The 13722-nt window shown below is 47.6% G+C and overlaps 4 protein-coding genes across 4 annotated transcripts; 2 read left to right on the top strand and 2 right to left on the bottom strand.

Moving 5' to 3' along the window:
* Positions 1-2474: 2474 nt before the first annotated feature.
* On the bottom strand, positions 2475-4247 carry FMAN_15270 (uncharacterized protein; the record flags this gene model as incomplete). The annotated part of the gene is made up of 1 exon (XM_041824854.1): positions 2475-4247. One exon carries the CDS (start codon positions 4245-4247, stop codon positions 2475-2477), a length of 1773 nt encoding a protein of 590 aa, XP_041690293.1.
* Positions 4248-4821: 574 nt separating this feature from the next.
* Positions 4822-6405, top strand: FMAN_15269 (related to 1-aminocyclopropane-1-carboxylate synthase, and related proteins; the record flags this gene model as incomplete). The annotated part of the gene is made up of 6 exons (XM_041824853.1): positions 4822-4959; positions 5005-5046; positions 5100-5356; positions 5405-5550; positions 5608-5947; positions 6000-6405. 6 exons carry the CDS (start codon positions 4822-4824, stop codon positions 6403-6405), a joined length of 1329 nt encoding a protein of 442 aa, XP_041690292.1.
* A 3368-nt stretch (positions 6406-9773) lies between these two features.
* On the top strand, positions 9774-10721 carry FMAN_15268 (uncharacterized protein; the record flags this gene model as incomplete). Its single annotated transcript, XM_041824852.1, has 1 exon — positions 9774-10721. The coding sequence occupies one exon, from the start codon at positions 9774-9776 to the stop codon at positions 10719-10721; it is 948 nt and encodes a 315-aa protein (XP_041690291.1).
* A 1169-nt stretch (positions 10722-11890) lies between these two features.
* On the bottom strand, positions 11891-13237 carry FMAN_15267 (uncharacterized protein; the record flags this gene model as incomplete). The annotated part of the gene is made up of 3 exons (XM_041824851.1): positions 11891-12388; positions 12446-12488; positions 12561-13237. The coding sequence occupies 3 exons, from the start codon at positions 13235-13237 to the stop codon at positions 11891-11893; spliced, it is 1218 nt and encodes a 405-aa protein (XP_041690290.1).
* Between the last annotated feature and the right edge of the window lie 485 nt (positions 13238-13722).

Below are 13722 nucleotides of genomic sequence, written 5' to 3'. Positions count from 1 at the left end.
AGGCTCATTTAGATGATGGTATGAAACTCTGAAGATTCTCCTCTTCATCTATCGAACGAATTGCCTATTAATGATAAGTCCTTGCAAGAATCACTTACAAGAAACATAAAACTAATTTTAACCCGAGACTTTATCCACTTCCCTCTTCTTTCTTTTTTGGCCTTGGTGACACTCGTCCATATGACGTTTCAAATTATCCTGTCTTGTGTATACCTTGCCGCATTCAAGGCATGGTCCTCCTATGGGAGGGTAATTGGTTTGCTCAGCCCACGACCTATGGTTGCTCCACACATGGCGCTTCATCTGCTTTTCTTCACTAGCGTCTCCCCAAGAACAGTCACTCTTGGGGCATGTCCTGTGTTGTGCCATATGCCGGCTGAAAACAGAGAATAGTATTCATCAGCATACATCCAATAATACCAGGAAAGAATCTCATTAAAGATCATGGTAAAAGAATGGCCACGTACTCGTGTTCTTCTTTGTTGGCAGCTTTATGTTTGCAACCTTTCCAATTACAAGCCAGGCGGGTTTTTCTTTCTACCAGGTCTGTTGACTTGTTGGAGAAATCATTTGTGTCGATTGAAGGGGGACTCGCCGGCCCAGAATGGTCTGCGGAAATATTGGATTGCGAGACTGTTGCATCGCCAGCAGGTTCAAACACCGTTTGCATCGTATCTTCAGCAATGACTGTGGGTCGCTGTTTGTTCGATTGCAAATCACCAATTGCTCATGCGTCATGGGATGGTGCAAGCAGCTGAAACAGCAGATGCTCTGGCGTCGTGGCCTGCATCAACAGACTTGGATCAATCGCGCCGTGGTCCTGATCAGAGGTTGCATTTGCGTAGTCAGGTAGAGCGTTTGCACGATGCGCCACAGAGTCTAGACACTGTGGTTCTTTGTATTGCCCTTGATCCTGTGCTGGTGCATTATCTCCGCTCAAAGGTGGATTTTGGGCACCATGGCGAAATGGATGGTTAGCATGGAAAGACATATCTTTCGCAAGTTTTGACTCGGAAATGGAAAGTCACGATGAACCAGGAGTATCTGTTCTCGATACAGCGGTAATCAAAAGCCTTTCATTTGCAACAATTAACGTTGAATGTCGGTCTATCAGGATAGATCTTGATGTGAGCAGGGAACCTTATGAACAGAAGTCCTAACAATACAAAGGTACATGCTGGAGGGCCGGGCATGTACACCCCTGCCGCATCTATGATGACATAACTGGCTTCCAGTCTCTCTCAGTAATGCCCCGTAACTGTCCCCGGCCTCCAACATGATTACAGTACCTAGCGTATGGAGGGGCTCAGGGTACCCATCTACAACCATATCGTTTTACAAGACCAAGGTTTACTGTCTACTGATATGAATATAACGTTATAAAACGGTACCCTAACTGGCGACAGCTATAAGCGCTTTGACAGAGTAGCAACCCTGCTGTCTCTAATTGACCCGGTCTAAGGTAAACCGATAGTATATAGCCTCGATATGCACCCCTATAAAAATGCGCGAAAAATGGAGAATCTTTACAAGAAATTCTTCGACTTATTTGCTCTAATCAGTTTAACCTCTGCCAAGAGCGGCGAGACAGCTTTAGCTGCATGTATGGAATAACGGCATCCTACAGGATCTGTCTTGCGACTTGCTTGCAGCCTTGGTTTACCTCAACAACTACTTCAACGTCTAAATGATATATTAGATGACCTTTCTGTCACTTCTTCCATAGGTATGCAACAAAGCTCGCTATATAAATTTCTACAGGATTATTGACAAGAATGGCACAGAACTCCCGATTCAGCAAAAAGAACATCAACTCCTACTCAAGATTGTTAATCTTAAACGTTTGAGAATCGAAAGCATCTTGCAGAGACTTCGCGATCTAAAAACTCAACGGTGCACTAAGGTAGTGATCGACAACCTGAGAAAAAATGCTGTCCTCTCTGGCGACCTCGAAAAAGCCGGCTTCGCGACATGGATGGAATGTCTTCCGGTTCTGATGTCTCTTAAACCCAACGCTGAATCTGCTGCGTTGGTTCATGACATCAACTGAGCATCACGGGCGAAATGGGTCTACTCTGGGCAACATGAGGCATCATTTTGCTAAGGTGAAGAAGAATAACCGGACTGGGTACATTGAAGACCGTTATTCAGAAGCTCACCAATATAGACCATAATAAGCTGATGTCCCAACTAGGCCAAATCTGGCTCACAGAGGACCCCGAGCTACAACTCAAACACGCTTGCCTATACCTAGTGTTATTAATAGAATTGTCTTAAAATGTCTACGTAGTATAAGATAAAGTTTATATAGAGTGGCATCAAGGAATACAGCTTACCCAATTAAGAGAGCTTATGTCAAGCCAATCAACACTAGGATCCCATCCTTGGGAAGAGGTATGGTCCTCTTTAGTATTCTGCATAGATACTTGGGCCCTGTGAATGTGAGATTTGATCCGTTTTAGATAAATGTAGCCTTACTGTATTGCTTGGACTGCAGAATAAGCTCTCTCACAGACAGGGCTAGATTTCCGCAGTGACTCAATGCGCAGGACAGCAGCATCAAACACTGCCGTGTGAAAGTCTGTGGTGCTCTCTTGTCCGGGTTTATCCATCAGACAAGCTGCTAAAGCAATCGCCCCTTGAAGTGCATTAAAGCTTGTCATACCATTCACTAGCCATCGGTATGGCCGAAGTGTAGGAAGCTCACACAGCTTCTCATAAGTTTCCAACAAGGCTATGCTCGATTCGGCATATCTCCTTCTGCTAGAAGGTAGAAACTGGGGAGATTGGGAATGATAGAAAGGTCGATGAATAAGGAGATAAAGCTGATGAGCGTAAGTCTCAAGTATGCACCAATATGCATACCCTGCCGTATCCAAAAAGGTGGCACACCCAGAAGGCAGAAATACTGAAGTCCACTGCTGTTGCTTGGTTCTGATTAGAGCATCAAAGTGGTTCATTGCAGCTTGGTCGAATGTAGAACTGTTAGAAAGACGAGAGCAGATCTGAGTAGATAGCTCAAAAAGATAAAGCTTGAAGATCATGACTGACATGCTGTTCGGATATGTCGATGGTTCTCCAACTGCATCCGCATGTATGTCAGAATCGTTGACTTCTGCGGGCATGGGAGAAGGAAGTGCAAGTAGGAACGAAGGATCAACGTCACGGAACAGAATGCCTTGGTAAGTATAGAGCATCCGAACCCCGGCCCAGCATCGGCAACGTCTCTGCTGCTCGATAAAGTTCTGATTTGAATGATTAATGACATTGCATCGCAACGCAATACCCATATTGAGGGCAACGCCTAAGAAAACCCAGGCGCGATCGACTCCTTCACTATGGCATATGCCATAAGTCATGATCAATAAGGCCTCAAGGGTGTTGAGATCGTGTCGCACCATGAATCGGGCTTCTGCAAGGCAAGCAAGAGAGGCGCCACGAAGGCGTCGATATAAAAGAGGCGGGTCGAAGGAGCTAACATCAGAATATGTCGGCTCGCACTCCCTGAGCACTGGGTCGCCGGGTTCCAATGTCTGGACACCCAAGGAGCAAAGGGTGAAGAGTAGCGCTAGCCAAGACAGTGAGGTTTGCGTGGGATCTTGGGTGAACTGGGCATATTGCTGCTGGAAGGTGGGTCCATGAAGGATATGAAACAACGGAGCTTGGTACGTAAAGTATCTGGAGACAAGAAATTCTTGAATAGTCTTGGGGGGCAAAAGGTCCAACAGCTCGCTCATTGACCTTTTCGGCCCAAAGGCGAAAGAAGCAAACGGGTCTATTTCTCGTCCAGGGGGGCAAGACTCGCGAGCAGAAGGAGGTCGCTCAAGGACCGCGTCCCAAGATACGACAGATGACAGAAGCTCGGCTGGAGGTGATTGCTGTGGGCGACTATCGCTCGAAGGCCGTCCAGCAATCGATGGTGCTGGGTGATGGGCGTCATCTTCCGTGTGTGCTGTTGTGGCAGCTACTACAAGTGGTGGTAGACAAGCCGAAGAATCACAGACCGGAGACAATGACTCAGCTGCTGAAGACGTGGTGTTGTTCGGGACTGCATGCCGACTTGGCCGGAAGGTGCATGCAGATTCGCGTTCCCGCCGTCTGCAAGCGGAGCAGGGTTGCCGTCGATCGCATCGGAGCTTACTGACTCTACAGGGCTCGCAGCTGAGCCGTTTCCGTGGCCGTTTGTGAGGCACGCCTTTACGCCCAGAGAACGATTGACTCGAGCAAACTTGGTTATGATCTGGCATGGCGAGTCTCGGACATTTGAGTTTAGCGGAGAACGAACGGGGAAATTAGCTTAGGGTGGCGTTGCGCTGGTTTATGAAAATGATTGTCGGGGATCAGCGGAGAAGCTGGAGTCCGGGGCTGATGTAGGTGGTGAGGAGCGGTAGAAAGATGCGGCCGATCGCTGAGCGTACTAGCGACTTGTGAGCCGAGACGTATCGGACATTTCGGAAAAGTTGCCACCCAATGGCTCGACCTGCTCTGCCTGATCTAGACGTATGTAATTTTGATCCAAGTTATCAGATCATAGCCTAGTCGCTTAGCAGCGGATTCTTTCTTTATCAGATCCAAGAGTCTCTCCAGATTTTACATAGTCTCAACTAGGCCCAAGTTCCAAAAAGAGAGCATCGGAGAATTCATCGGACATATTCGCAGTAACTCCATCAAACCCGAACTCATTCCGACAGCTGTCTACAAAAGAGAAGACAATCCTGATAACTGTATACTTCATGTTTTTCATACAACACAGGTGCAGCTTCTCGTTCTACAACGCTCCTCCATCCCACCGCTCGTTCTCATAACTCATAGTGCATCATTATGTCTCAAAACGACTGTATTTCGTCTCGCGGACTTGGGTTCTTGCCGGATGTCCCTAAGTTCTTCGATGTTCTCAACAACTTGTGGCATCCCGAGACTAACCAAGAAGGCATAGTCAACCTCGGGCTCGCTGAAAATGTAAGGCACCGTCTCTCTTGAAGCAGACATGAGCTAAGGATAAAGGCATTGCTGCAAACGGAACTTGTTTCGTTCATCAACTCACACGTATGACTTCGTAAAGATTGAAACACATGCATTGTATTTTCTAACATCCTTAGCTTCGTATCACCTCTCATGCATTGACATATGGAGATGGGTTTACTGGTTCAAAGCAACTGAAAGACGCTTTTTGCCTGTTGCTGAATAATTACTTCAACCCTAATATTATGGTTACCCCGTCGCATCTGGCCATTACGCCTGGCGTGGGTAACGCAATCGAGTGTTGTGCGTGGTCACTCTTCAACCCCAAAGACCAAGTTCTTATCGGAAGACCCTATTGGACGGCGTTCAACTACATATTTGGTATTCGGGCTGGGTAACTTAATCCCTATCTGCAAACACAACCATCTGCTAACCGAAGCAGAGTCCAAGTCCGTGAGGTTTCATTCAACGGCATTGATTCATTTTCTTTAGAAGCTGTCGAGGCGTATGAGAAGGAGTACATACGAGCACGAGAGGAAGGGAAGTGTGTGCAGGCAGTACTCTTATGCTCTCCTCACAACCCATTAGGTCTGTATCGTGAATGATCTAAATCCCACGGCCGGTGAGAGCTGACATACGATTGAGGTCGTTGCTATGCAAAAGATGTCTTGATAGCATATATGCGTCTTTGCGGTAAACTGAGGCTCCACCTTCTCGTCGACGAAATCTATGCCTTATCTGTGTTCGAGAACTCAGAGATGGATGACGCCGTTCCCTTCACTTCAGTACTTTCTTTGAATGCAGAAGGACTCATGGACCCAAGAAAGGTCCATGTGCAGTGGGGATTTAGCAAAGTGCTACATCTCACCCCTCTACAGCTTCACGAGTTAACATTACTGCAGGACTTTGGTGCTACTGGCTTACGCATCGGCTGCCTCATAAGCCAATCGAATCCGTTATTTCTCAAATCACTCGAGAGCTTTTCGTAAGTCTGCATTATACCTTGCGTGTACGTGACCTTTTTAATTAAATTACAGGCTTTTCAACTTCCCATCAAGCCTCGCTGATAACGCAGCGGTGTCGCTATTGATGGACAAAGACTTCACTGATAGCTATATATCATTGCATCGATCCCGTCTGTCGGAGAGTTATAGATATGTCACTGGGGTTTTACAGGCGAATGGCATACCGTACCTCAAGTCGAACGCATCTTTATTCTTAATGGTGAACCTGGCAGCGGCTACTCATCATGCCGCGAGTGATGATGACATCCTGGCACTACTTAGAGAGAGAAAGGTCTACATCACTTCGGCAAGTGGTTACAAAAGTGAAACATCTGGGTGGTTTCGTCTAGTCATCGCGCATCCCAAATATGTGTTGGATGAAGGATTGAAGAGGATGTGTCAAGCCTTGTCTGGAGACAATAGCGGGGTAGTCTTATAGAGAAGGCATAGGATATGGCTATAGCGATGAAAGCATAAAAATGACAATCTAGTAAATAACCGGTTGGTCAAGAATCAAGATATTCCTGTCGAGAAAACAAAGATTCTAACGCTTCTATTACACCCAGCATCGAGGCAGAAGCGGCAACAGCTCCGGAGAGACACAATTCAGCTGAATTCAATTATCATCCATACACAATCGTAATCTATTATCTCTACCGGCACAAAAGCTTGCAAGCGGATATGACCACTCTCGACACCCTGAAGCAAACCCTTAGGCAGATAATAAGGGCGACAGCATCGCACGCAACCCAGCCGTTATCCTACATGAGTACAGCGCCGATTTCGACATCTTGATGCAAGGCTCTGAATGGATGACATACCAGAACATCCTTGCCCCTCAACTCTCTTCGCTACTAGATCATCTGCTGAAGTGACCGCATGGTATCTCGGTGCTAGAAATTGGGCCCGACGTAAAGAGTGATGTTGGATACTTTCCCTATTATATCAGGCGTAAAATCAGGTAATATATTACATTCAAGCCTAACAAGTAATTTACAATGAAAATAGATGGTTGGTTTCAGCCTACCCGAGGAACAGAGCCTCCTCTGCCGTGCCTGGAAGCCCGCCACGATATTCACCAGATGCCATTCACGCTAGATAATGACAACAGAAAGACAGGGAGCGTTACTAGCATTGGGACAAGTGGCTGTGAGAAATTTGATGTCGTCTTATTGTGCCATAGCACGTACGGCATAAAGCCTGAATGCAGATTTATCGAACAGGCACTGAAATCACTTAACGAACGCCCAGAACCGGGACTAGTGGCATGTCATATCGTGATGGCAACTTGAATCTTGACGGCTTGTTGTGTCATTACATGGCGTCTTTCCCTACCGCGGTCGTTCGGGTAGCAACCGATGATGAGACTTCGGGCCGATTTGCTTCTTTCATCGCAGAGTTTGCCTTCGGAGATGCGAACATGGGAGAAGCTATCTAGGGCAAATAGCGTAAGCTATGCCACGCACTGGGCCGTTGTGAAAAAGCTCACCCCGGCCATCAGTTGTTCAGTTCGCCCAAGGGCAACTTTTACTAAACATGCAATTGCGTTGAAGTCAATTTCGATTTCATGCCGCTAATCGTTACGGAGGGTGGCTGCGATGCTGGAGACATTATCTGCAAGACTATAACGGTAGGCTTGACAGTACCCATGGGAGCCCGCCCAAGTGTAGGGTCAGGACTCTGGCTGCAGGGCGGCATTAGATATTTGGCCAGGTGCGTGCCTGGGCTTGCGTGTGACGCCGTCGTGGTGCTGTAATGGTTAGCGTGGCCTCTGGTCAAATACTATACGTCGGTCGCGTACCAAGCAAGTATCGATCGGCCAGTGCTATAAAGTCAGAAGATGAGAGCGATATATTACGTGGTGTCCGGCGCCGCAGATACGGACGTACTGGTAATTACCGGGATGAGAGATGAGGCACCGACTGCAACCTTAGCGCATTTGGTTCCGAACAGCAGATTGCTTGACATTCGCGTCACAGCTAGTGAAAAGACGCGATAAGCTTGCCAGAAGTGCCAGGTCAATGAAGATAATCTGCGTAATCATGATTACAAGAATGACGATCGTGGCAGCAATGGTAGTAATTGTAAGTCGAATTCAACAACATTGGACTACCGCCACAATCTTATCTTCAACAATGAAGCAACGGGAGACGACGGCGCCAGAAGGTTTGCGGATAAGTACCTGCTTCCCCTCCTCCACAAGCACCTGGAGCGACTAGCTACTATAGTGGTTCCTATGCCCAACTTCCCACGCCCAGGGATCAATTTCCGACATCTAATGAACATCGCCCAACTGCAGAGCGGCTTGGCTTTATGCACTTCTCCACTACAAACTCAGTTCAAAGGTGATTGGGTTAAAGTTAGAGCAGTGGCCTGTTGCGAAGCGGGAGGCTTCATGTATGCATCCGCGTTGGCCCAGCAAGTCACCGTCCCCATGGCGCAAATCCGCAAAGCCAGAAAGCTCCCCCCGCCCACCGTCTCTGTCAAAAAGCCTTCATCACATATTTCCGGCTCAGAATTTAATAATCTAGGAGGGAAGAGAATCGAGATAAGTCAAGATTTAATTCCTAGGGGCGCATTAGTAGTCGTAATAGATAATTATTACCGGAAAGACGCTCTATGCTGTGCTTTCACTTTTAGCTAAAGCATATACTAGTAATAAGAATATCAGCATTATGGTGGTAGCTGAATTTCCAGTTCACCACGGCCGGGAACTACTGTATCATCATGGCTTTGGTGATATCAGTATTTAGAGCCTTTTAGTTTTTAATGGGATCTTGCTAGGAGAAGAAATACGGTATCTCGAGATTTAGGTTTAGGTTGACGATTGAAACTTCATCTATCAACTGCCTCTGCGATCAAGAAGGACCATAGCGAAAGAGATCTTCAAGTCCTATAGTGGAAGTAGGCTACATTCGACTAACTGTTCGGTACCACGAACTCGTAAAGATCATAGGCAAGAAACTTCGGATTGATCTCACAGTAAAGAGCGTGGGTGACGTATCAAAGCTAAAGTTGGTGTTCCCAAGCGTGAGTATCGTGCACGCATATCGTCGATCCAACTGGGACAAATCAGTCGCTGGGGGTGGATTATATGGAAACAGGTCGGGCATAAACAGGGGTACACGGCAATTGGGAATAAAAGAGCAGGAAACCCATATATTCTGAGATAAACAAGAGGTTCAACATTATTGATGTGATTCCATTCTGCTATAGAACCTCTGCTGCCAAGAAATCGAGACTGGTTCAACGATCACAATCATATATGTGCCAGAACGCGGGGATTATGAGTCTGGTCATCTTTACTTGTATCTGTGGCCATTGTTCTCTGTCACCCAATGAGCGCAAAATGAGTGACCGAAGTTTGATTGAGATCCAGGCACTTTATCATTCCATCGATGATGGATCGGCGGTATTTCAGGCGCCGCCCAAGATGCTCCAGCGCGTACAGAGGCTATTACCTGCTTGTATATGAGGGCATCAATGATGCGACCGTCCAACATGTCCAACTACCAGCCAACCAGTCTCTAGTATGAGAGGAGACTCATGTATCTGAACTTTGATAAGGGTGTTCCGGCAGGGATGGGGATCCATCTCGGGCTCCGTGGAGCATGGAATATGCATGTCAGCGTCCGGGACAATAGCAGGATCACAGCATTAATAATCCGCTGACAAATCAAAGCATCCGAGAAACCATATGTCAGCTTTGTGCCGTCTATGATATATTGAGGGTCGCTTATTTGTATCTAAAAGTCGTGTTTTGGATATCATCGCAACTCTATCTTTCTTCAACCTCCATCCAGCACCATGCACTACGCACCTGCATCCATTCTCCCTGCTCTCCTCCTTGCGGGCACCCTTTCTAAATGTTTTCCTTCCCAGCCAAAGGTCCGGGAAATTGTCGAGATTCCCGGCGTCCGGATAGAGAATGTTGCTTCTCGATCGAATGGTAACCTGTTACTTAGCACAATGGGGGAAGGCAAACTCTACTCAGTTAATCCATATAAAAGCCCTCCTGAACCGGAGATGATTGCTCAGATTGAGGGCGTCAATAGTCTGTTTGGCATTACCGAAATCGGCGACGATGTCTTTACTCTGGCTGCAGGCAATGACACCGGACAACAATTCCAAAACAACAGCATGAAACTTTCGATACTCAAGTTCAACCATGGCCAGCTGTCTGTTGATACCGTTTTTGAGGAGTCCAAATATGGCCCTGTTAATGGCATCGTGGCACTTCCCTATTACAAGCATATCATCCTTGGTGCTGACTCTGTACGAGGAGAGATTTTGCGCATAGATACAACTACTGGCAAAATCAGAGTGGCTATTCAGGATAAGGAGTTTACCCCCGGTGTCGATGGCCCCTATGGTCTTGGAGTCAACGGCATTAAGATCTATAAAAACCACCTGTATTTCGCTAATACTGATCGCCAGACCTTTGGCCGAATGAAGATTGATAAGCTTGGAAAAAAGGTCGGAGACGTTGAGATTATCTACAGGGTTGAGAAGGGATCTCCCTCCATACCTGATGACTTTACTATTGATCGGAATGGTAATGTATACGTTGGCATTTGGCAAGACAAGCTGATTAAGATCACACTTGACGGCGAAGCTACAGTCCTCTCCGAGGGACTTCTTGCTGGACCTACTAGTGTGACCCTAAGCAGAGATGGCAAGAGTGTTTTTGTTGTCACAGCTGGAATGAACAACGATAATGTATCCGGTGGCCAGGTGGTCCAGGTTGGAATCTGAGATACAAAGACAAAACCTCCAAGTAACGATGTTATTCACTTCGGAAACGAGTTACTTAAATAGAGCGTCTAAAATTTATATCCTTAATCTGCAGTGCTTATTATAATCTTCCTAGATAAATAACCTAATTTAGTAGGGAGTTTATTAGTTAACATTAATAAAACCCTACTTCTTATATATACTATATTTAAGCGCGCTGTTCGTTCCCGATCCACGCGCGGGAGCCACAATCATCTTGACCGCGGATATAATGCCATGGGCGCCAAACGCTGTGGGCTGTATTGAAGTGCTGTACGGATCGTGCCAAGTTATGTTTCTATTTTGCATTCACCGCCAGGTATGATCATAAATTTACGACGCGATGACGCCGCTGAAAGATGCGTTAGTAGCTGTCTTCAAGCGCAGAACAACTGCCCGCTAGCCAATTGAGACATCTAGCTGTTCTCCTACCATCTATACCTCTTTTGCTCTCGAGACCCACTGAAGCCCACTGAAGCCCACTGAGGGCGCCATAACTTATCGCGAGAGCAAGTAACTAATCGTATGGGGTCAGGTGCAAAGGACTCAACACACCAACATCAGATACGGTGGAGCGTATATTGACTATCAGGCACTAGAGCGCGAACAGAGCGCCGTAGCCGGCTATCATTGGTACTAGAGTGAGGCCTCGAACAAGGAAACTAATTGGAGTCTGTGTTGATAACCGAAGCTTGAGGCTGGGGTTTGGTGTCACTTATTGGTGCTGCTGTAAATGACCTCGCTCAAGTTCAGGCAAGTCTGAGCTCTGATTCAAAGAGGGAGCAGATTGCCAAGCCTGTCTCACGGGTATCGACGAAGACTTTGGTGGTGCTGGCTTGACAAGGGCGATGGGCGCCGTTCTTTGGAGGAACCTTGGATATTGGTTTATATTGCCACAATCACGGTACATCCAAGGGTTATAACTTCTGGCATCAGGTTTAAGGGACATCTATTAGCTAGCATCTGTCCAAGATGTAATCAATCCAGAATACATCTATCTCCAACCGCTACATGCCACTTTCTCGGTCTAGAACTCTAGAACTCCATCCTTTACATGTCCAACGTCTACAAGACATCGTGATCCAGAACTGCCACACAAGACATCACCATATCCAGATCCAGTAGCATCCCCAATACTCGGTATCCAAGCTCTAGTCTCTTCTTCGCTTAGAGCGGCGCTTTGCGACAGGGAGGTTCTCGCCAGTGTTGGTGGGCGCGGGTCGCTTTGGTGGCCCTGCGCGTGTCGCGACATTGGGGCGGCCCTTGATGTCTTTGTCGACAGTACGAGAGAAAGGGGTGTCGTCGTTCTTAGCCTTCTTTCGCTGCGCTTCCTCCTGATCAGCAAAGATTTTCTCATCCTCGGACGCGAGCTCTTCTTCTGGTGAGCTGGAAATTGGTTCCTTGATCTTGACCGGGATGCCGTTGATTTGGGCTTGCTGTTCGGCTCCGTGAGGTTTCTGCAAGTTCTCGAGCTGCATTTCCTCAATTTCCGCCACTGTGTTCATGAAGACACAAAGATCCTTGAACAGGATCGAAATCGACTTGTTGTCCACGCCTTCGCGTAGGCTCTGGTCAGCGGTCATCTCGTGGAGAGAAAGGACAAGTTCGCAGTCCTGGTTGAGCGGCTCACCGTCGGCCGAACGGAAGGGCTATAGAGGACCGGTTAGTCTGCAATGATATTGATTCGGGGATACAAGAGAACTCACAACTTCCTTAAGGACCTGCTCAACTTCAAGCCAGTAGGCGCTTCTACCTTCCTCAAGAGTATACTTGGCCTTCTAGACCGATACAGTTGATTGCTTGTGGCTGTTGAGGTCGAACCCGATGACAGTCTGAATCTTGCCCATTGACCCGCGGATGTAAGCCAGAGCAAGCTTCCTCAGTTGCTTCGCCGGCTGGGTGTAGGCAATTTCGACGACTATGCCGGAATACTCTGCCATTTTGTGGCAGTACTGGAGGTCTGGTGATTTCTGCTCTTTCTTTTCGGGGTCTTGGACAGGGAACGCGGGTCGCTTTGGGTTGTCTAGGTAGTTGCGGGCAGAGAGGACGGGTATGATGCTCTTGGCAAAGCGGGCAGTGGCGTTGTCTCCAGTCTTGAGAGGGAAGAGCTTGATTGCGATGGCTTCGCTGACCAGTCCGGCGAAGCTATCGTGGATTGGAGTCGTCATTCGGATCGTGATCTTGCCTTTGAAAGGGTCGTAATCGAATCGACGGATTGTCGCTTCAATTACCTCACGAGCACTCTTGAAATCTTCCCAGCTAAGTGGGAAAGACTTGTAGTAGTCTACTTCGAGAGGTGAATCGTCAAGCTCACGCACGACTTCGACCAGGACTTTGGGCAGACTGCCAGCAGCAGCACGAGTGCGCTCAGCGGAGTCGGGAGGGGACGGGAGAGGAGCTTCGGTCGGAGAGACCTTGCGCGAGGCCGTGGGGCACTTGTCGAGGGATGGCGCGCAAGGTTGGGAGGAGTCGGGGGATAATTTGACGTGTTCGGCCATGACTGCAGAGGGAGAAGAGAAGAGAGCGAAATGAAAATTGAGGTTGGAGGGGAATTTCTTTTGTTGTTGTTTTTTTGGTGGGTGGGGTGATGGCTGTGTTACCTCACCGCGTCATTCACCGTGAGACAGAGGGGTTGGTGGGGTCGGAAGCTCTTATCTTATCAGCGAATCCTCCACTGGCATACGCGAGGTCACGTGCTCTCGCGGCTTGGATGATGACTTGGGCAGTGAATGAAGGTTATGATGAGGATTTTAACGGTGGAGGTTGAGAATTGGTGGGTCTGGCTCGAGTGCAAGCGCTTGGATGGGGACTTGTGTAAGAACTGATAAGCAAGAGGCTTCTCTGTGAGGGAGGGAAATGAGAAAGCTACTTTGAATGTAGCTAATTGATTTTCCAACTGGTGTAGAACCCAAGAATAGTGTCTGCAGACCAGCATAGTAATCAGGATCTCACGGAAAGTTCTGGATCTGGGGTCAATAGTCCA

Source organism: Fusarium mangiferae (assembly GCF_900044065.1).
Source record: "Fusarium mangiferae strain MRC7560 genome assembly, contig: FMAN_scaffold019, whole genome shotgun sequence".
NCBI classification, from domain to species: Eukaryota; Fungi; Ascomycota; class Sordariomycetes; order Hypocreales; family Nectriaceae; genus Fusarium; species Fusarium mangiferae.
The sequence above is the reverse complement of the archived record's forward strand: the minus strand, read 5'-3'. Positions and strand labels throughout refer to the sequence as shown.